Genomic DNA, 20,245 nt, shown 5'->3' on the forward strand with positions numbered 1-20,245 from the left:
ACTAGTTTGTGTTGGAGAAGGAGCTACCTGATAAGTGATAATTTTAGAGGCTGAACAAGTGGTAGTGGGCTTAATTAAGGTGAAACTGAAGCAGTATTTCAGTCATCAAGTTTTTTAGTCTAGAGACAACTTTTTGTAACTGATCTACCATTCCTCACTTAAACAATATTACCAAATAAAGCTGAAGTTACCTGGACATATAAATGAATGTAAAAGTCACAGTATATGCATATCTGAAAACAACTTTTATTGCAGTTTCTTTTGACTTTAACAGCTGATTTGGCAGTGCAGCTGCTAAATAGAAGAACTGCAGAAGAAACAGTGGGCTCCTAGGAAGAGGTAGTAGGTTGCATAGTTTTAGGGCAGGGATTTTGCTCACAAGGAGTTAACTATACAACCTGCTGCCTTTCTTAGGGCTTTATTATTGCAACAGGACCATTTTGGCTCAGTCTAAACTTCTGCAGCTTTGATATGTGAAGAAAAAACTGGTATAAGCCAAACCAGTATTTAATGATATACTAAGTGTGGCAGCAACAGACTCATTCTGACAACCCATGTACAGTACTAACCTCAAGGTTGCAGCAGTATAGTGCTGCTTTTGAGGACAAACAGAACACACTATTTGCTCCTTTAGTGTAAACGTGAGGGGTGTAATATGGTAAAATAGTCTCTCACCTTCCTTTCAAGATTAGGCTAAGATTTTCCAGCACTGAATAAGAGTTAAGATCAGTAAAAATCACCTGAGTTAACAATATACTTTATTAGAAGTGAGGGATGTACCTTTTCTCTTAAAGTACTCAGTGCTTAGGTTCCTAATGACAACTCAAACATCTAAAATGGTTGAGTTTTAAAGCTTGATTTTATTGATCATGGATATGTGGGATATTTTTTAAGACTTGCAACCAGCTTAAACAAATGTTGAATGAATCACAAGAATGGAAGGAAATATAGTGGTCCTTTCCTGTAGATGTGTGAAAGTACAAATACTTCCATGATTACACCATTGCAATGTAAATTTATAGCTGAGTTACATACTTTTTGCAAGACTTCACATGGGCCTAAATCTTGCAGGTGTGGAAAAGATGTCCCCTCCTATGTTACTTAGGGATAGTCAGTACTTAATTCTGTACTTTACAGAATATCATACATCTTCTGGATAAAACACCATGCCAGGAGATGTTGCACTGAACCACACTGTTGACAGAACCAGGTTCAAGAATTGTTTCCTCCTTGTATTTTTTTTTAATTTGAGTATTTTCCATATGACTGTACTTTTTGTTGCAGATCCAATAAATTTTAAACTGTTGCATGACTCTTTTATTTAGGGTAAGAGCACCTCAATTTTCATAATGGAAAGCGAGGCTTACTTATTGATGTACTGCATTCTAAAGGCTAGAATATAAATAGTGGTGACATTACTGAAATTAAAGTGTGTTTTTAAAGAAATATTTTAATTCCATAATTAGACTAGATAAAGTACAGTAAACATTGTGGTTGATATGCTGAAGTTTATATGCCAGGGGGGTAGCAGCATTTTTTATGGCTACTACAGACTTTTACTTCACCCCCACAACTGAGAGGACCTAGCTTCATGGTGGTCATCAGCATCTCTTCTATTAAAATGGGGGTGCTCCAAGGGAACAGCTTTGTTCATCCTTAAAGGCTTTATGGCGAACTAGCAGTATGTTATGTTTTCCCTACATAGTGCCCTGTACTTAATAGAAGAAAGCTTTGCTAAGCAAACACCTAAAACTGCAGCTAAAATGAAGGATCATTAAATGTTTCTCTGTTTACAGGTTAAAGGAATATGCTCTTAAAATACTTGTTTCATCACTTTCAGCCACCACACCTACGATGCTGATGTTGTCACACGCCACATCCGTAAAGCCCCTGTTGTGGAAAAATTGTGAACAAAACATGTTAAACTGAAAACTTTGTAACAGGCAGCTAGTTGTAGTCATGTCTCCTTTTAGTTAGGATCTTTTACAATTTAAAGTTTAAACACATGCATTAGATCCATATTTTAATCTAGCAGCCAGATGTACCTAAGCAGAACCCTCCCGTGACCTAACTGTCAAATAGTCCAGACCGGCACCCTAAACTTTCAGAGCTTGTGGGGGAGGAGAGTCTGAACATTGCCTTTGCTGCATGTTGCATAAGCTCCTCCTGGAGTTTAAACTACACTACACTGCAGCTTCTCACACACAGACGCAGCATCAAGACTAGCAAAGGCCCAACTAATTAAAAAATAAAGGTATGACTTTTTTTGAAGGAGGATTTACAGCAGAAGTTGACTTTATACAAAAGAATACTATTAAAATACAAAAACCACATGCTCAGTTCGCTAAAAATATTTTACATATAAAAGGAAGGCTGACATGGCCTTCAGCCATTTATCTTCTACAGTTGTTTGAACAGTAGAGCAATCTATTCCCAAAAAAAGAACAGGAGTACTTGTGGCACCTTAGAGACTAACATTTATTTCAGCATAAGCTTTCATGGGCTACAGCTCACTTCTTCGGATGCACAGAAAAAATATGCAAAAAAGTATCCCAAAAAGTTCACTTACATTTGACCCTTCCCCCCCTTTGGAGACAGCTGTAGTGACAATCTGCCCCATCTATTGCCAATGTCACTTAAGCTTTCAATGTACTGAGTTATCCTCATCTTTTTGTAAATGGAAGCAAGTTAATCATAATAAACAAAGGTTTGATTTATATCACAACTTGCTAGCTTTATCTAGTTACCACCTGAGCTGTCTTACCTTGACCATCTGTGGGTTCCCCCTAGTAAGTAATAGCGACTTGTCAGTGAAGAGATTTTGTTTACTTTTTTCCATGTGTACACACGGAGTGAGAGATCGAAAGATGATGTGATAACACGAAAAGCATCCTTCCAATTTAAAATAAAATACTGAAGTTAGAGAACAGTAAACAATGCAAATAAAATTAGAACTAAACAGTTGAGAGACATACCACCCAGATCGAAGTGATTGTAGCGTTGTGATGCTGGAAAGCTTCTACTTGAGTCCCAAAAATTGAATATAGTTCCAAGTTTGATCCACATCCTAGAAGAATTGTTTCTGTTCCATGTCCTTTCATAATTGGTGTGGTCCAAGTTCTTTCTGGTAGTGTAAAACTTGCAACCTGTTGAGCTTTTATAAAGAAAATACTTCAAAGATTATATTTCAACTCTAAAATCACTTCTACCAAAATCTGCAGTAAAGAGTTATAAAAAGAAACTCCTTCTCTGATGCTTTTGGGGAGGGGGGAAGAGATTTCAAAGGTGGTGAGATGGACCTACAACATCCCATGATGCGTTTCTCTCTCCCTTTGTGATAGTGCTACATTGTTAGTCAGGAAAAGCAGCTGACAGGAGCCCTGTTTTTACAAAAGGGGCTGCAGGCTGTGTTCTCCATGAGGGTCCCTTGACTTTTGAAATCACTTTCTGCCCACCAGGGACCATGTGTATATTTTAATTTAGCCTCTTATCCTTTTGCATCCTGCATAATGACTACAAGGGGAAAAAAAAATCTCTCTATTCCTTAAGTAACTTCTTGAGAACAAAGGGTGGGGGGGGGGGGGCCTGCTACTATACCCTAATGGTCAACTGGCTCTGTTGGTGCAGTGGTAGTGATTGTTTCCAGAGTTGAGTACCTCTGGACACGTACATGTCCGTGTGCCCTAGCTGAGCCTGAGTGCTGGGACAGTAGATGGGGAAATTGTTGGCTTCCGTAAGGACACAAGCTATGTTGTACAGCTTTACAAATCAATTTCAAACACCTCAAACTGCAACCAGAAGCCAATAGTAAGCTAGCATAGTTCCTGAAGAACAGCTGCAACAAATACAACTTTTTTTCCAGTCTCCTATAACAAGTAACTGGATTTTACCTACATTTAAAAAAAAAAATCACTTTTGGGAGAGACCAACTATAGAAAATTCCGTCCCTAAAATAAAATATGTTGTATCCTGAACTATAATAGTAGACACCTGTGATTACCACCAAAAAACCACAAATGGAATAAAATAATTTCTCTGCTATGAAGTGTTAATAGGCAAGAGTTAGCAAAACATACCTAGAACTTCCATTTTATATTTAGACTTTTTGACAGCTAGATCAAACACTGTGATGTTCCTTTGAACTGACATGCGATCTTTGTGCATTACTGCTATTCTTGCTGGTGCTTTTGGTAACCAGCAGACTACAGCACAATTGTTGACAGGCAGCGAACCAGATACAGGTGATTCATCTGCTGGGTTAATCAAGCAATCTGTATAAAATATCTGGTGTGGGGAAAAATAAAGACAGATATACTATTCAGACTCCAGTGCCACCTATGAAAAACCTTAGACTTTATAATTCTTGCTACGGATTTTTTCCATTAAGAAAAGCTTTTTGCTAAATCAGATTTACTGAAGTTTCTTTCAATGGTTTGAATGGTTCAATTGAAAGTCGACACTGTCTTAATGAAAAGTGAGAGTTTGAGGCTTGTGAACGTATGGCATAGGACCTGGCAGAGCTGAGCCATAGAGCTTGTCTCCACGGGGAGCGTCAATTTAGTGGGTCTAGTGAAGAGCTGCTAAATTGACCCCCGCTTGCTCTCCTGTAGACTCTGGTACCCCGCTGGAACAAGAAGTGTAAGGTAAGTCGATGAGAGTTTCTCCCATTGACCCAGCCCAGTGTAGACACCGCAGTAAGTTGACCTAAGAGTGAGTCACATAGTCGGAGTTGTGTAACTTAGGTCCATTTAGCCCAGCAGTGTAGACCTGCCCATTCCTTACACAGCTCTGCCAGTGTATCTGAATGTTTAATGACAGCATTCTCTGCTATTCCACTCCACTTTCCTTTTGTCCAACAGGCAGCTGTGCTAAAATGTGCATGTAGAAAGTGTGTATGGGGTGTTGACTAGAAGGACACTAGCAGAGTACTGCTGAAAGTGGCACTTTTTGCACAAAGAAAGATCACAAATGACTTGGGCTTGGTTTATTATTTTGTGAGGTGTTTCTAGTAAACTTTTCAGTGTCCATTCTAAAACAATCTAACCTGTCAAGGACGGTTGAAAATTTGTTGTTGCTCAAGTTCTCTAATTTATGGTAGAATCTCTCAAGCAAATATGAATCTAGGATGAGTTCAAAGCTGGTTGGGAAACAACATTTTCTGCAAAAATTTATTTTTGGAAAAAAATGTATCCTGAATTAGGACAAACATGCCCAAACCTCAAATTTTTACAGAACTGAAATCCCACATTATTTTGTTTCAGAAACACTGAAACATGGTGTTTCCAAAATGAGATGTGTTCCCTAGGATCCCTGGCTGCCCATCTGGTAGGCTGCAGTAGAGATGGGGACACTGGAAACCCTGACAGCTGCTAATGAAAGTAATGATTGTCTCACTGCTGCCCATCACTGAATAGCAGTTGTGAAATTGACCAGACTGGTCAGTTAAGCATCTTGTCAGTTTCACTGTTGCTATTTAGTGGTGGGCAGCAGTGAAACTGAAAAAGAATGGTCAGTAAGTCTGCATCTGCCAGATGCACCCTGGGTCCTCTGTAGCCTACCTGGCGAACTGACTGGGAGCATTGACTCACAAGCTCCTGTCCCAGCCAGGGCTCTCAGAAGTTGGGCAATGGAGGGAAGTAACTGGCCTGGAAGATATGGGGTCCTGAATCCAGGGAAGTCCACATAGGCAAGCTGGCAGAAAACCAGGCAGGAGTCCAATGTCAATTTGTCAAAGTCAACCCCTTTCCAAAAAAACCATTTAGGTTTTGACAAATCAAGAAATTTGGATGAAAAAAGTGTCTTGTTGGAATGTTGCTGAACCTAGCCGTTAGCAAGGAAATTCAGTTGTAAGGTTTCTCATTCCGTAAAGATGAGGAGCTTGATAATAACCACTAGGTGCATCAGATGCCCAGCACTGAGAACAAGTTATTTGTTTACTCTTCCAGCAAAGTTTCTATGGTATTTTTATTTTTCTAATTTTCACATTAGTTATTAGATTATATGGAAAATTGCTACATTGATGGCTCTACTTGCACCACAAAAAATATAAAATGCAACATTTTAGATATTCAAATTCAGCCTGTTGCATTACAAGCAGAGTGTTTCATAACAGAGAAAGCTGCATTATAAATTATGTGTAATGCCATTAAGATTTATGGGATAAAATAAATTGGGCACTTCATTGAGGAAGGGCAAAATCTTTAAGTTAATTAGGAAAATGTAACAAAGGAAGAATAAATGTTTACCTACTTTGAGGTAGAGATTGTTCTATATAAATGCTGCTGAGTTCATTAGTCACTCAGTAAGATATGCCAATAGATCAAGAGGAAGGCGAGAGACTATATTAAAACGTAGAGACCCTATATTTAAATACAGCTCCCAGTTTTATGTGAGGGTTTAACAGCATACTGTACCTTTGGAGATGTATCTGCATTCTCAGTAGATCCAGCAACTAGCCATTGCTCGTCTGGTGAACAAAGTAATAAATCAATGCTAGAGTTTTGAAATGCTGTAATACATGAAACCTGATTTAGATTAGGAACTTCTAGCGTATAGATAACACCTCCTGCAGTGGATGCCTACAATAAAGAAAATATGAGTAAGAAAGAAACATGGATACAACATCCCAGCTTCTGTAAAAAAAAAATAAATAAATAAAAATTTATATGAATCAGAAGGTTTCGTGCTCATGACATCAAGCATTTTTGTCTCATTTGAATTTAAACTTTGAGTGATACTATCAGCACCTGCCTGAAGGCTAAAGTGTATCTCACATCAAGATGCGCATAGCACAGAGTCTCCAACATAGTCCATTCCAAAGAAAAGGAAACTTTCTACCGTTGACTGAACTTTTAAAAAAAAAGCTGAGTCCATTTTTAGGGGTCATCACAGCTGCTCTCCGGATGCTCTTACAGCAGTTGGCATACAGGATAAACACAACTCTGTGGAGGTAGAACCACCTCATTATATGTAGTGTGGTGAATCAGATGCCTTCCATGTATTGTGTATCAGGAGCAGCAGAAGCAAAAGGCAGTGGAGAGATATTTCCTAATGATTCAGAGTCTTTGATTCCAGTCTCTGAAGTGGGAATTTAATTCTCCACCAGTCCAAGTGCTGCTGCAATAGCACAATGCCATAATGCTGTAGCTTTGAACTACTATAATACACATTCAGTCTTATTAACCCTACTGCCAGCAGTTATGACGAATACAGGACTGAGCAGTACTCATCCCCTCGCTAGCAGCACTAACTCCACAGAGGGCTGAAACAGTCACTTCCCAAACAATCCCCACAAAGACAACTATAGTTAAAGCCTTTTTCTATTCCTCGCCAAAATAAGCACAAATTCTATTGTCCTGCTCTGACATACTTCCACACCACACACGCCTGTACTTGCTCCATTGTAATAGCAAGGCAGAAGATGTACATTACAACCATTTGTATAAACACTTAGTATGTGGCATTTTCCTGTGTTCTAGATACTTTGTTCCAAAAAGATGTAGACAAACTCAAGGGAGTCTAAGGAAGAGAAACCAAAAATGATTAAAGGGCCTGGAGGAAAGATCAGAAGAACTAAGTAGAATGTGGGTAAGGAGCAACTTGAAGGGGATCTCATAGTCTCCAAAAGGGTATAAACACAAAGGAGCATGACTGTGCTATAATCAACACAAAAAGAATGAAGTTAGTAAAATAATCAATTTTAAGCTAAAAATCAGAACTCCGGGCTGTGAGAACTAAAGCCCTTGGAAGAGACACATCCACACAGTCTAGTGGTTAAAGTTCCATCCCTGAAGACTTTTGAAATGAGATTGGATGAAGCACTAGAACATAGATCATCCAGTGCAGAATAATTCATTCTTCACAGACTGTTCAAGGATGAAATCCTGGCCTCAGTGAAGTTAATTGAAGTTTTGCCATTGATTCCAATGGGTCCGAGATGTCACCTGAAGTCTCTTTAAATAAATTTTATGCACCTTTAATTCCTATCTCCCAGTGCTTAAAATGCACCATATCAGAAGCGTATTCCTCATTATTTTAAGTGAGCACATATCTAGGTGTAGCTGATCTTGTTAGATAAGTGGTCATTAATTTACAGTCGCCTTGGTTTACTTACAGTGAGGAAGGGCTTGTTGTTCACTGAGTAGGTAACCAAACTGGACGAGGACGATGATGTGGAGAATGCAGCAAGCTCTTCCCCACTTTCTCCATGCCACACTTTGATGGTTCCACGGGCGTCTGTGCTGATGGCTAGTTTGTACTCTGGGACAGTAATAACCTTTCTAAATGGCACTTCCTGGGATGGACTTGACCATATCTGTGTACCCTGAACAAAAATATGCAGTTAGGTGCCAGCTTATGGGCATTTTAAATAGATTTAAATTGTTATCAATAATGCATCCCTTTTTTCCCCCCATTGCTTGTTTTTGTATGTATATACCATTGAAGATAATACTTATTTGAATAACATTTTGCTTGGTATTTTCCAGTGTTTGGGTTGAAATAGTTTTCCTTTAACAAGATAGCCATTATTTTCCTCCTTGTTGGAACTCTCCTCCCACATTAGATTCTAATAGTGACTCAGCTTACTCCATTGTATTTCAAAAATCCTAAATTGCAGCCAAGAAGCTCTTTCCAAAGATGACATTTTAAATAATTGGATGTTTCCTTTGCGCCACAAATCTCACTTTTTCTCCCCACACCCAGTGACACTGCAGACCACAGGACTGGAAAATTCAACTCCTTCACCACCACTTGATAGCAAGAATCTGCAATAGCTTTTAAATCTTCCTTCTTCCCTATTCTCTTTTACTGTCCCTACCATCTTTAGGGTACCATCACAAACTGGGCTGCATTGAGAATTAAAAGCACATTTTAGAGCCACATGTACATGCAGGCAGACTACACAGAAATATTTGCTACCGTGCTATGCTACCAGTTTGGACCTACAATACAATACCCTTTGCTACTCAAGTCCTGGTCTCTCCTGAGCAGGAACTGCCAATAGCATTTCAGTCTGCCAAAATGGATGGTGGTTTCTGAAGTGGTCTAATGATCACAAGAATTAAATTGAGACCAAGCACACTTCCACAAGTCATCTATTGCAAGATTTGATTCTCGTGACCCAGTTCATCCTTGGCACAATTCTGTTCAGGTCAGCTGATGCAAGCAGAGTTGCACCTGCTTGCTCCCAAGGGTCAAGTCCTAGGCTGAACTCAACAGTGACAAACAGTGTTGTAAATCAGTCAAAAAATGGGTGTGCATGTCAGATGACTGATGTTAGGGGTCACTGTCCATTGATTTACAATTTAATAGGCATGCAAAATGTAGGTGTGTAATACTGCATGCCAAAGGTTTGGGGGGGGGGGGGGGGTGAAATGCTACCAATACTGGCACCAGCTAACATAAAAGTTTGCCATATTATTGCACTAATTTCCCCAACCATGTTTACAATGCTCCGGCTCTCATAATTGTGGTTTGAGCATTGGCCTGCTAAACCCAAGGTTGTGAGTTCAATCCTTGAGGGGGCGATTTGGGAATTTAGTTGGGGATTGGTCCTGCTTTGAGCAGGGGGTTGCACTAGATGACCTCCTGAGGTCCTTTCCAACCCTGACATTCTATGACTTTGGGAAAGTAAGGTATTTAGTTAAAGTCAGTTGGAGAGAAGAGCTCAAGGACTTAAATACAAAAGAGGCTTGGAACGTCTTCAAATCAGCTATACAAAAACAATCTGAAATTTGCAAAACTTGAAGGGAAAGGCTCCAGATGAATAGCCACCTCAAAAAAGGTTAATAGGAGGAAGCAGAGAGCTTATAGGGAATGAAAAAAGGGGCTGGTCAGCAAACAAAGCTATATTGTAGAAGATAGAAAAATGGAGGAATAAAGTGAGAATTGCTAAAAGTCAAGCTGAATTAGCTCTTGCCAAGGAAATGAAATTAAATAATAGGAGGGGTATTTTTTTATATAAATAAAAAGGAAGGATGAGGTTGGGCCATTATGGAGTGTGGGTGGGAAAAAGATTCAAGATCTAGGTATGGCCCAAAAGACTCAAACTAGTGGGTGTTCTCTTCTATACTTTAAAAAATGCCACGATTTCCCCCTGCATAACTTTAGAGAGATGACACTAGGAACAAAAACTGGGTTATCTGTAGTCCCCCTTCCTTATTTACATACTAGCCATCTTATGGCATCTGTATTTTTGGAACAGTTCACTCAGTTTGAATTAAAAAGCATGGGCAATGTTTGGCCTGTATTTTAACTACTGCCTTCTGATGATTTAGAGCTATTCTAGAACAACAAATAGTGTAAGAGGAGTAGGATACATCATTGTTTTTTAAATGATGGTAGAAATATTCTTGATTGTGACACTGGACTTGTAAAGAGCGTGCATCCCACCTCTTGGACCTGCCATGCTCGGATAGTGCCATCAGTAGATGCAGTGCAAACCACAGACCTCAGCTTTCCACCACCAAACACGTGCTCGTTGTCTGAGAGATAAGCCATACCAACTATTTTACCTGCAATAATAAAATACAACAAAAATATCACTATGACCATCAACTGATTTCATGCTCACTAGGAACAGTAAGGCCCCTATCAGCAAAGCATTAAATAGAAGACTAATGGCATTAAGCAGAATGGGGATACAAATCTGGGGAGGTCTGGATTGCTTCCCGGCACATTATCATTCTGCACTTTCAAACACAGCCTAGTCGTTTATTCCTGATAGAGTAACGGTAGATACAGTGTTCCATTTTTCATGAGTGTGATGACTCACTTAGTGTAGCCTAAGCTATTACCAAAACATGTTCAGCCAAAATAAAAAAAACTTTTCATGCAAAAACAGAAAAAAGTGTCTCCAGGAGAGAAAATAAATCACAAATTATCCCCTATACTGACGATTAAACAACCTTTATTTTAGCAAACAACTCTTCAGCACAATACCTGGGTAGCAATAAAAATTGCCTTAGTTAAAGCTGTTAACTGTTGACAATCTTACTGTTTGAATGAAAATATGTATTCCAAAACTTGCATTCTAGTTGGTTTTACAATATGATGCATGAACATAGCCTTCATGGATTGAGTTAGTGCAATTTACCCTTTAATTTCTTGCAATCTGAAGGGAATATAGTAAATTAGAGTCTACTTTTATTTATGTGCGGACTCCAGAGTCCAGTCTTAAATTTTTATGTGTGGGTGCTATTTAATTTGGACTTTACTGAAGGTGACATGCAACTCAGAGGATATAGGGCCAGATTTTTAAAGGTATATATGTATCTAAAGATAAAGATAGGCACCTAAGTCCCTTTAAATATCTGGCCATAGTTATCAGTGAAGAGAGAATTTATTTAACCAGCATGGAATAACAGATGAGATTCTTGTTTAGTTTTATGTCACCATCTTTGAAGACATTTTCTGCAAAATGTTATGGGGGATGAAGCTGGTAATTTAAAAACGTTCAGGGCCCTGTTCTGAGAATGTACACACCCCATCATACCATAAGGCCAATTTTCCAAGGTTCTTCAACTGAATCTGAAGATTTTCCTCATGGTTTTGTACCAGTAAAGCTTTCCAGCTTTTGGATTTGTGGGATTTGCATGTAAAAAAAATGCATGTTCAAATTAGGAACAACAATTTTGCAGGCTGCTGAAGTCTTTATTGCTAATGTATAAAGCATTTGTCTGCCTAGATCCCATGAGGGATTGGATCCATTTGTACAAAACACCTTACAACAACAGAAGTAACCATTCTTTTTATCATTTTCTCACATACCTTTATGCCCTCTCATGGACCGACATATATAATCAGCTGATGGCCGACCTGATGCCATTTCATGCTCAAGTTTGGAGCGGTGGAGATAGTACTGTTTCCATGTCTGCATACCTGGAGTCAGGTTGGAAATATTGCAAAAGGTCCAATGATCTAGGCACAGCCTTCTATGAAACATAAAGGTGACACTATTCAGTTAAAAGTAGGGGATGGTCATTCTGCAACACTTTTCTTAACTATTCACATTTGGTGGATGTCGCTAGGTACATCCAAAGATTTGTCATGGATAAAAGCATGATTTTGGTTTTTTTTTTACTTGGGGACTTTAAGATGCGTCAGTAGAAAAAGGGAATTCCTCCCCAGTCACAAAATAAGACACTGCAGTCACCATTGTGAAATAGGAAGAGATGGAAATAAGGAACCGCCATCATGGAATGAGAGTACAAACATCAATTTGTCTGTCTCCACTATTTTGCTCACTGCAACATGCTGAAAATGTTGGGGTTTTTTGAAGCTTGGTTGCATATAATGCATTGAAGAAAGCATTCTAGAACTGTTTGAGTGAAAGTGTAACTTCCTGAAGTACAGACAATCAGTGAGAGACTTACAGCAATCCCCACAGTGAGTGTGATTCAGCAGCACTTGAGTCAGTGTGTGATTTTCTACTGACTTTATTAGGCAGAAGATCAGGCCCAGAAAGCACAATTTCTACTCCCCATAAAGGCACTTGTGGAAAGATGTGACTCAGAACCAGTTTTTCCTCTAAGATATAACCCACCTCTTCTGGCCTTTGAAGAATTTGTACAAAAACAAGGTTTGTAAGCTCAAAATATGGTCCACCTAAAATTAAAATGTCCCTGTGATAGTAAACACACACCCACCAGTGCTCCCAACCAGTAGTGGTAAACTCTCCCGGAACCTGAACTGATCTGTTCTTTCCTAGTCCTGGAATTTATTCATTTTCTTAATTTATTTAAAAATAAATGTGCTAATGAAAGATGCCAGCCTGCAGACCAAAGGCCTATATTTGTCTGCTGAATAGATACAGCCCACTTGGTGGCAGCAGAAGCTTCCCCACTACGGTGACCAGATGTCCTGATATTGTAGGAGACAGTCCTGATATTTGGGGCTTTTTCATATATGTATAGGTGCCGATTACCCCACATCCCTGTCTCAATTTGTCACACCTGCTATCTGGTCACCCTGTTCCCCACCCTGCCCATGTACTTCACTTAGAAAGAAAACCTCTATAAGAGTTAAAAGATAGCAGTGAGGCCATAGGCTACACTGAGGCTGTGCTAACAAGGATGCCAATTCAGCTATAAGTTAACTGCATTGCTCCTGGGGTAACAGATGGATTTGTCTTATTCATTACTGTATTTTTAAAAGATTATCCAGGGTGCCCAGAGCATTGGAAGTGTGCCCTTAATGCAGAGTAGTAACAATCTAAGTTATTTAAATAAGGTGGTATTTGTATGACGCGGCTCTAGTTTCATATCAGCTAAAGGGAATGGATTCCAAACACTTGGATGCCCCAAGGGAGACAGGGTTGTCTCAGTCCCCATCAGAGTCAGTGGGGGGTGAGGGCACCCTGGTTGATGTTCAGCACCTCGCAGGACTGGGCTTGGAACTTGGTAGCCGTGAAGCCCCCGAAAGAGCCCACCCACAGGAACACCAATGACTATCCTCTGAAGAAAGGAGGTGCCAAAATGGGAACCAAGCGCTACTAAAAAAGGTAAAGCAAAAGTACCAGGCAAGTGGCTATAAAAGAATGCCAGTGAGGGACACTGAGCAGGGAACCCCAGAGAGTGCCCACTCTACCCCAAAAAGATCACCTTGCAGCTTGTCAACAATACCTAGCCTGGACTCCCTGAAACACTGAAAGGGGCACTCACCGCCATAGGGAAGTTGTGCCTGCGGCTTCGTTCCATGCCTATTACAAAGGGAAGGGAGAAAGACGAGACATTTTAGAATGAAGAAAGCTGCGTTTCAAACTTTTCAGTGTTACTGTGAGCGACAGAAAAGAGAAGATAACATCAGTCAATGGAGAGGGAAGGGGACCAGGAAATCTTTCTAGGTCTGTGCTGCACCCCAATTTCTTTGAATCATCACTCTTTTTAAGTTTACATTTTCTATGAATGTTTAGCACAACACAGTAAGGGGGGATTTTCAAATCAATTGGTTATAGTTTTACATTGATTTTTATAGGATTTATGCAGTTAAAATCATGAACAACGTTTTGTAAATTTGGATATACGTACAAGGACTGGCCTAGCAAGCTTTTTAGTTAAGTAGTTCAGGCTCAATCACAAAATTTGAAAATAATCATTGTGACATGAAAGATCAATAAACATCTAAGCTTAGAACGCCCAACTAACTTGCTACTAGCGGAAATAACATCAAATGGAGAGTAAAACCTCACTTTTACAAGATCCATTAAGCTGAATGTATGTGATCAGATATATATAATGTATAGATCTTAAAGGATTGCTAACAATTCAATCAGTTTATACCACCCACTGCACATTCAGTGTAGGATATTAGTCATACAGAACACAGTAATATGGAGTATACTACTGATTCAGAAATGTCCTAGATAACTGTTCAAGATTGTATTTTGTTGACATTTCCGTCAGTGTTTGTGTACACACGCTTTATCTGTATGTGTGTTTACTTCTCCATACTAAAAGCTATAACTATTTAAAGACAGCCACCCTGCACCATCTGTTTACTTAAGGTGCTGAGTCCAGTAGCACAGTAAAAGCAATCTAAAACAGAAAAGCAGGTTAATATTGTAATGTTAAAATGGGTTATTGCCACCTGCAGATGAAAAGAACAGAATGAGGAGCTATGACACAAGAGCAAAACTGGGGGGGGGATAGCTCAGTGGTTTGAGCATTGGCCTGCTAAACCCAGGGTTGTGAGTTCAATCCTTGAGGGGACCACTTAGGGATCTGGGGCAAAAATTGGTCCTGCTAGTGAAGGCAGGGGGCTGGACTTGATGACCTTTCAAGGTCCCTTCCAGTTCTAGGAGATTGGTATATCTCCAATTATTACCTATTAGAGGAACAAAGATTATAAATATGGGGCCAATCATGGCCATAATATAAACATGCCTCTGGGGAAAAACCAAACCAACTCACCCACCTCTATATATCGTCAGGGGCGGCTCTAGCAATTTCGCCGCCCCAAGCATGGCGGCACACCGCAGGGGGCGCTCTGCCAGTCGCCGGTCCCGCGGCTCCGGTGGACCTCCTGCAGATGTGCCTGCGGGGATCCACTGGAGCCGCGGGACCAGCGGACCCTCCGCAGGCAAGCCTGCGGGAGGTCCACCGGAGCCGCCTGCCACCCTCCCGGCGACCGGCAGAGCGCCCCCCGCGGCATGCCGCCCCAAGTACGCACTTGGCGTGATGGGGCCTGGAGCCGCCCCTGTATATTGTGTAATGAGTATTCCACACCCTGTGGCCAACCAAAGCAAAGTTTTGATCTCAAGTCCACCTAAAACATGGCAACTGGATTCTCAAAAGATGTGTGACATCTCAACACAGGTACCTGTCAGGTTCCTCCAGGAGGCCTCAAATATATAAATTTGATATATGAGGTATCCATCTATCTTTTACATCTTAGGCTGGCAGCAGACGGTGCAGTATGACCTGGTTGAGTCACTCCCATGTCTGCCCAGGCGCCCCTGACTGATCTCACTGAGGTCAGCTAAAAGAGCACCCAGGAATACGACAACGATGGCTACCAATCGTAATGCATTGTCTGCTGCCAAAAGGCAATGAGCTGCTGCTATGTAGTAATGCAGTCCCACATCTGCCAGCACCCAGGAGACATATGGTGACGGTGAGCTGAGCGGGCTCCAGGCTTGCCATGGTATGGCGTCTGCACAGGTAACCCAGGAAAAAAGGCACAAAACGATTGTCTGCCGTTGCTTTCAGGGAGGGAGGGAGATAGGGGCCTGACAACATGTACTCAGAACCACCCACGACACTGTTTTTGCCCCATCAGGCATTGGGATCTCAACCCAAAATCCCAAGGGGCGGCGGAGACTGCGGGAACTGTGGGATAGCTACTCACAGCTACCCACAGTGCAATGCTCCGGAAGTTGACGCTAGCCTCGGTACTGTGGATGCAGTCCGCTGACTTAATGCACTTAGAGCATTTTGTGTGGGGACACACACAATCAACTGCATAAAAATGATTTCTAAAAAAACGACTTCTATAAATTCGACCTAATTTCATAGTGTAGACATACCCTAAGAACAAGTTCCTATTTCCCCCTTCAAGGTCTGCTCATCCCCACACAGTAGGAGCAGGCATGGGGCTAGGCCAGAGCTTATGTGCTTCCACATTGCAGAAACAGGATGGTGTTTGCTACGAGAGGTTAGATCCTGCAGCAGCCTCTGTCACTGCCCTCCATTTTTTATCCTCCCCTGCCTCATTCTCCATCCTGACCCTCCCACCCCTCTGGCCACAGTTGCCTCCCCCATGATGGCTTGGATGCAAGCACAGGGAATTTGGATGCAATAGCGTGCTATACACAATTCTTCTGCCATGCCAGAGAAGAGAGAAGAGAATACCTGCAGGCTGGTGGGTGTGTGATCTCTCAGAGGGGCTGGGGCTACAGCATCGAACATGGATCAGAGTGGGGTGATAATGGAGGTGAAAGAAAGGCTCAAGGGAGAGGCTCATTACCAGTGGTCATGAAGGGTGGGAAGGGAACGCTTATATGCAGGCCTGATGGTTGTCTCCAGACCTGGGGGTGCTCCTCCAGCCCGCAGGTGCTGGAACTGCGGGTGCAGGGGGGGGGGGGGCTGGTGCAGGGGATGCTAGTGCATCCCCTGGCTTGAAGTGATTTCCATTATATACAGGGTTACAGCACCCCTGCTCCAGCCTGCTGTCAAGTTCACAGCTGGTGCCAGGGCCGCTCTGCGGGAGTTTCTAAACGTCAAGGCAAAACAAACAGGCTCAGGGCCAGGCGGGGAGTTACTTTGTGCAGCAGGCTCCCCTTACCGCACAGCGGGGTGTGCTCGGGGGCAGTGGCAGGGAATTCCCGGGGGGGGGGGGCAGGAACCGGTGTTATTTCGGTGGCGACAGGCACCCCCGGCCGGGAGTGGCGAGAAGCGCTAAAGCAGCTCTAGGAAATAGGCTGGCAAAGGCCCGTTCATTCCTCCAGCGCCAGGGCACGCCCAGTGCAGTGTGTCCGAGGAAAGGGAGAACCGCCCCCCCCCCAGGGCCCCCAGAGCTGGGCAGACTCCGCCCGTGTCCTGCCAACGGGGTGCGACCGACACGAGCCCGCATCCCCCTGCGCTACACGCGCGGCTGCGGGCGCTGGAGCGGAGCGGAGCCGAGGCGCCCCCCGGCTGGGTACCTGGTTGACCCGCGCGGCGCGGAGCAGATCCGGTGCCTCCAGGTAGGAGAAGACGTGGACGAGGCAGTCTAGCGTGAGCAGCTCCCCGCTCATCTCCAGCCCTCACCCCGCCGGGGAGCGCCCGGCCGCTTCCACGCCTGGGCCTCGCGTCTTTCCGCTTCCGGACCCGCTTCCCTGCTTCAGCTCCGGCGGCTGCTCAGAGGCGGAGCTAGCGCGGCTGGCAGTCAGCTGGCTGCGCTGATCACACCGCCGCAGCCCCTTCCCCTAGGCACGGCGCGCCTGGCCCCTGCCGCCCAGGATACCTCATTGGCACGGCCAGCTCCCTGCCCCAGGGCTGCTCCGGTAGCGGGGACAAGCTGCTCAGGACAGGACTAAATACTTTGTTTGAAGCTTGTCCTCTGTGCCCATTTGTAATCCTCTTTCTAAGCCCCCGGCCCCCTTCTCCCTTTACTCCCTTTGACCTGTGTCAAGGCCCCATCCTCTTACCCTTACGTGTGAGAGCAGATTGGATTCCCCCAGTGTTGAGATGCAGCTACGTCTATAGTGGCGCATGGCAGCTGGACTACCATACAATAACCTCACATCTCTGCTTAGGGTGAGCAGTGAAGGTGAACGCTTAGGGTGACCAAATGTCCCGCTTTTATAGTGGCAGTCCTGATATTTGGGGCTTTTTCTTATATAGGCTCCTATTCCCCCCCCCCCATGTCCTGATTTTTCACACTCGCTGTCTGGTCACCCTATGAACAGGGCTGGCTCTAGACCCCAGCGCGCCAAGCGCACGCTTGGGGCGGCATGTCGCCGGGAGGGCGGCATGCGGCTCCGGTGGACCTCCCGCAGGCATGCCTGCAGAGGGTCCGCTCGTCCTGCTGCTCCGGTGGACCTGCCGCAGGCATGCCTGCGGAGGGTCCGCTGGTCCCGCGGCTTGGGTGGACCTCCCGCAGGCACACCTGTGGATGCTCCACTGGAGCCGTGGGACCAGTGGACCCTCCGCAGGCACGTCTGCAGGAGGTCCGCGGGACCGGCGACCGGCAGAGCACCCCCCGCGGCGTGCTGCCCTGCTTGGGGCGGCGCAATTGCTAGAGTCGCCCCTGCCTATGAATGCTTGATGCGGCTGAAATGGCAGGGGGACTATCTATAGCCAGAATGCAGTTATGTGAGTTGAAATAGGACAAAGAGATTAAAGACATCCTTGCCCTCTTACTGAAAGTGCCATGGAACAATTAATGGCCATCCTTGGTGTTGTCTCATCTAAAAGCACCAGAGAAGGATTCTTTCTTCTAGAGGCGAGACCATGACATATGATGGGAGCCAAGCAAGAAGAGTTAGGGTAGCTAGTGGAAGGGTCTTTATGATGGGGGAAGGTTAAAAGCCTGGGGGCAACGTTTCTATGGGTTTAGGCTGCAGTTTTGCCTTAATGCTTTTCTACAAGTTTTACTGTGATCTACAGCTAGACTGTGTGAAAGAAGAAAGTGAGCATGGTGGAAACCTGGAGAAAGTTAGGTAAGTAGTTAAGTGTAAGAGCCCATTGCTTAGGACACACACACATACAGAAGGTAGGGATGGGAGTATTGGTTTGATGGGGGGGGGAGGAAATACTTTTTGCTGTAGGATCGTGTCTTTAAAACTGGTGAAATAAGTTTTAATGTGATTTTAGCTGAAATTAATTCATACCTGGACAAAGTAGGGAGTAAAGGGCAGTCTGTTTTTGACAGAATAAGGAGTATATTAAATGGGGGCTCTTAGATGTGACTAGAAGAATCCTCTATATGAAATAACAAGGCCATTTACTGAAACTTCCCATAGAAGAGAAAGAGAGACCTTATCAGTTTTCAGGAGAAAAAATAAACCACACAAGTTATCTCTTTTCAGCAGAAGGGTTGATTGCTGCAATAAATATTTAAATAACTTAGATTTTCATGATACATGAGTAATACAAAACCTTTGCTGGTTAGTTTTGTTAACTCTGTGCTTCTTGTTATTTGAACAAAAATATATTGTTTTCCATACATAATATAGTCTGGTGGATTTTGTGATGTCATGTATGAAAAGAGTAACAAGCTCATTGAATTCTTCTAATTTACTATATGGGTGGAGTTCAGCGTTCTCTGTCTCTGTCTCAGATGGACTTTCAAAAGGCTGGTTTTCTTAAAGTCTACAGCTTGTCTGTATGGCAAGTTACTGTGCAACAAGCCAGGGTGTGAATCTGCAGCGTTGTAGCAGGGTCCACACGGGATGTGACTGCAGGGCAAGGGGGTGTACTGTAGAGTCACACCCTAGCTTGGAACACAGTAACTTGACATCCAGGCAAGCCCCAAGGCTTTGTCAGTTTCCTAAGTGAGCAGAATTGCTTCCTTGACTGAGTCACCAAGTTTCTGCTGACTCTTTATTCTATGAAGAAACATCCATTGTACACTCTACAAAACTATATTGCAGTATGTTGTATTTGCCAACATGCAGAACTTGCCATCCAAAGATAACGCGCATTACACTGCAGAAGAGAGATGGCACAGAGTGAGTCAGAGACCGCAACAAACGCCAGGGCTCCTGACTTGCAATCCTGTGTTCTACCCGCTGGAAGCCCTGCCTCCCCAATGGGCACTTTCAAACTGGTTTTACGCCCCGTTCAGATTGTATTTTTTCATATACTGTAAAACTTGACTCAATTTGTGCCAGAAACTTCCAGGTTTTGGGTTTTGTTTTCCATCTGTGAATTATGTTTCCTTAAAGAACCACAGCCCTCTTGAAGTACCGTAGAAATGCACCATAAGCACTAAGCCAATGTTAGACAGTAATTAATGAGGCAAATTACATGTCAGGATGTGCTGGTGATAACTGTTTTCCACTGAGGACAGAAGCAGTGAAATTTTCCAGCACAACAACAGAAGCACTATTTCCCCTACCTCCCAGCAAGACAAAAAAATGAACTCCACCTCACACAAATCATAGAATCATAGAAGATTAGGGTTGGAAGAGACCTCAGGAGGTCATCTAGTCCAACCCCCTGCTCAAAGCAGGATACTCTACTGCAAACCTGCAAATATTCATCGATCTGAGAATATCCCACTAGCAACACTTGGAATGACCTATGTCATGTGCTGCAGTTAG

The 20,245-nt window shown here is 43.0% G+C and overlaps 1 protein-coding gene and 1 long non-coding RNA gene across 3 annotated transcripts in view; one reads left to right on the forward strand and one right to left on the reverse strand.

The window, feature by feature from the left end:
- Positions 1 to 2,982, forward strand: part of LOC123374033 — a 17,723-nt gene extending 14,741 nt beyond the window's left edge. For both annotated transcript variants that reach the window (XR_006580984.1, XR_006580985.1), the window contains exon 4: positions 1,797 to 2,982. This is a non-coding gene — a long non-coding RNA (uncharacterized LOC123374033). The remainder of the gene's footprint in view (positions 1 to 1,796) is intronic.
- FBXW12 (F-box and WD repeat domain containing 12) lies at positions 841 to 17,341 on the reverse strand. Its single transcript, XM_045023429.1, has 10 exons — positions 17,141 to 17,341; positions 13,662 to 13,699; positions 11,770 to 11,933; positions 10,393 to 10,514; positions 8,114 to 8,323; positions 6,414 to 6,578; positions 4,077 to 4,284; positions 2,976 to 3,154; positions 2,765 to 2,892; positions 841 to 1,890 (listed from the first exon to the last, which is right to left on the reverse strand). Exons 1-10 carry the CDS (start codon positions 17,231 to 17,233, stop codon positions 1,791 to 1,793), a joined length of 1,407 nt encoding a protein of 468 aa, XP_044879364.1. The 5' UTR covers positions 17,234 to 17,341; the 3' UTR covers positions 841 to 1,790.
- Positions 17,342 to 20,245: the final 2,904 nt, after the last annotated feature.

This window comes from Mauremys mutica, chromosome 7 (genome assembly GCF_020497125.1).
Source record: "Mauremys mutica isolate MM-2020 ecotype Southern chromosome 7, ASM2049712v1, whole genome shotgun sequence".
Classification (NCBI taxonomy): domain Eukaryota; kingdom Metazoa; phylum Chordata; order Testudines; family Geoemydidae; genus Mauremys; species Mauremys mutica.

Excerpts from the sequence above, each read along its gene's own strand:
- FBXW12 (XM_045023429.1), bottom strand. The coding sequence starts at position 17,233 with ATGAGCGGGGAGCTGCTCACGCTAGACTGCCTCGTCCACGTCTTCTCC. Across the intron at positions 13,700-17,140 it reads GCGCCGCGCGGGTCAACCAG|GCATGGAACGAAGCCGCAGG; the intron begins GTACCCAGCCGG and ends CCTTTGTAATAG. Across the intron at positions 1,891-2,764 it reads GGAACCCACAGATGGTCAAG|GGGCTTTACGGATGTGGCGT; the intron begins GTAAGACAGCTC and ends TTTCCACAACAG.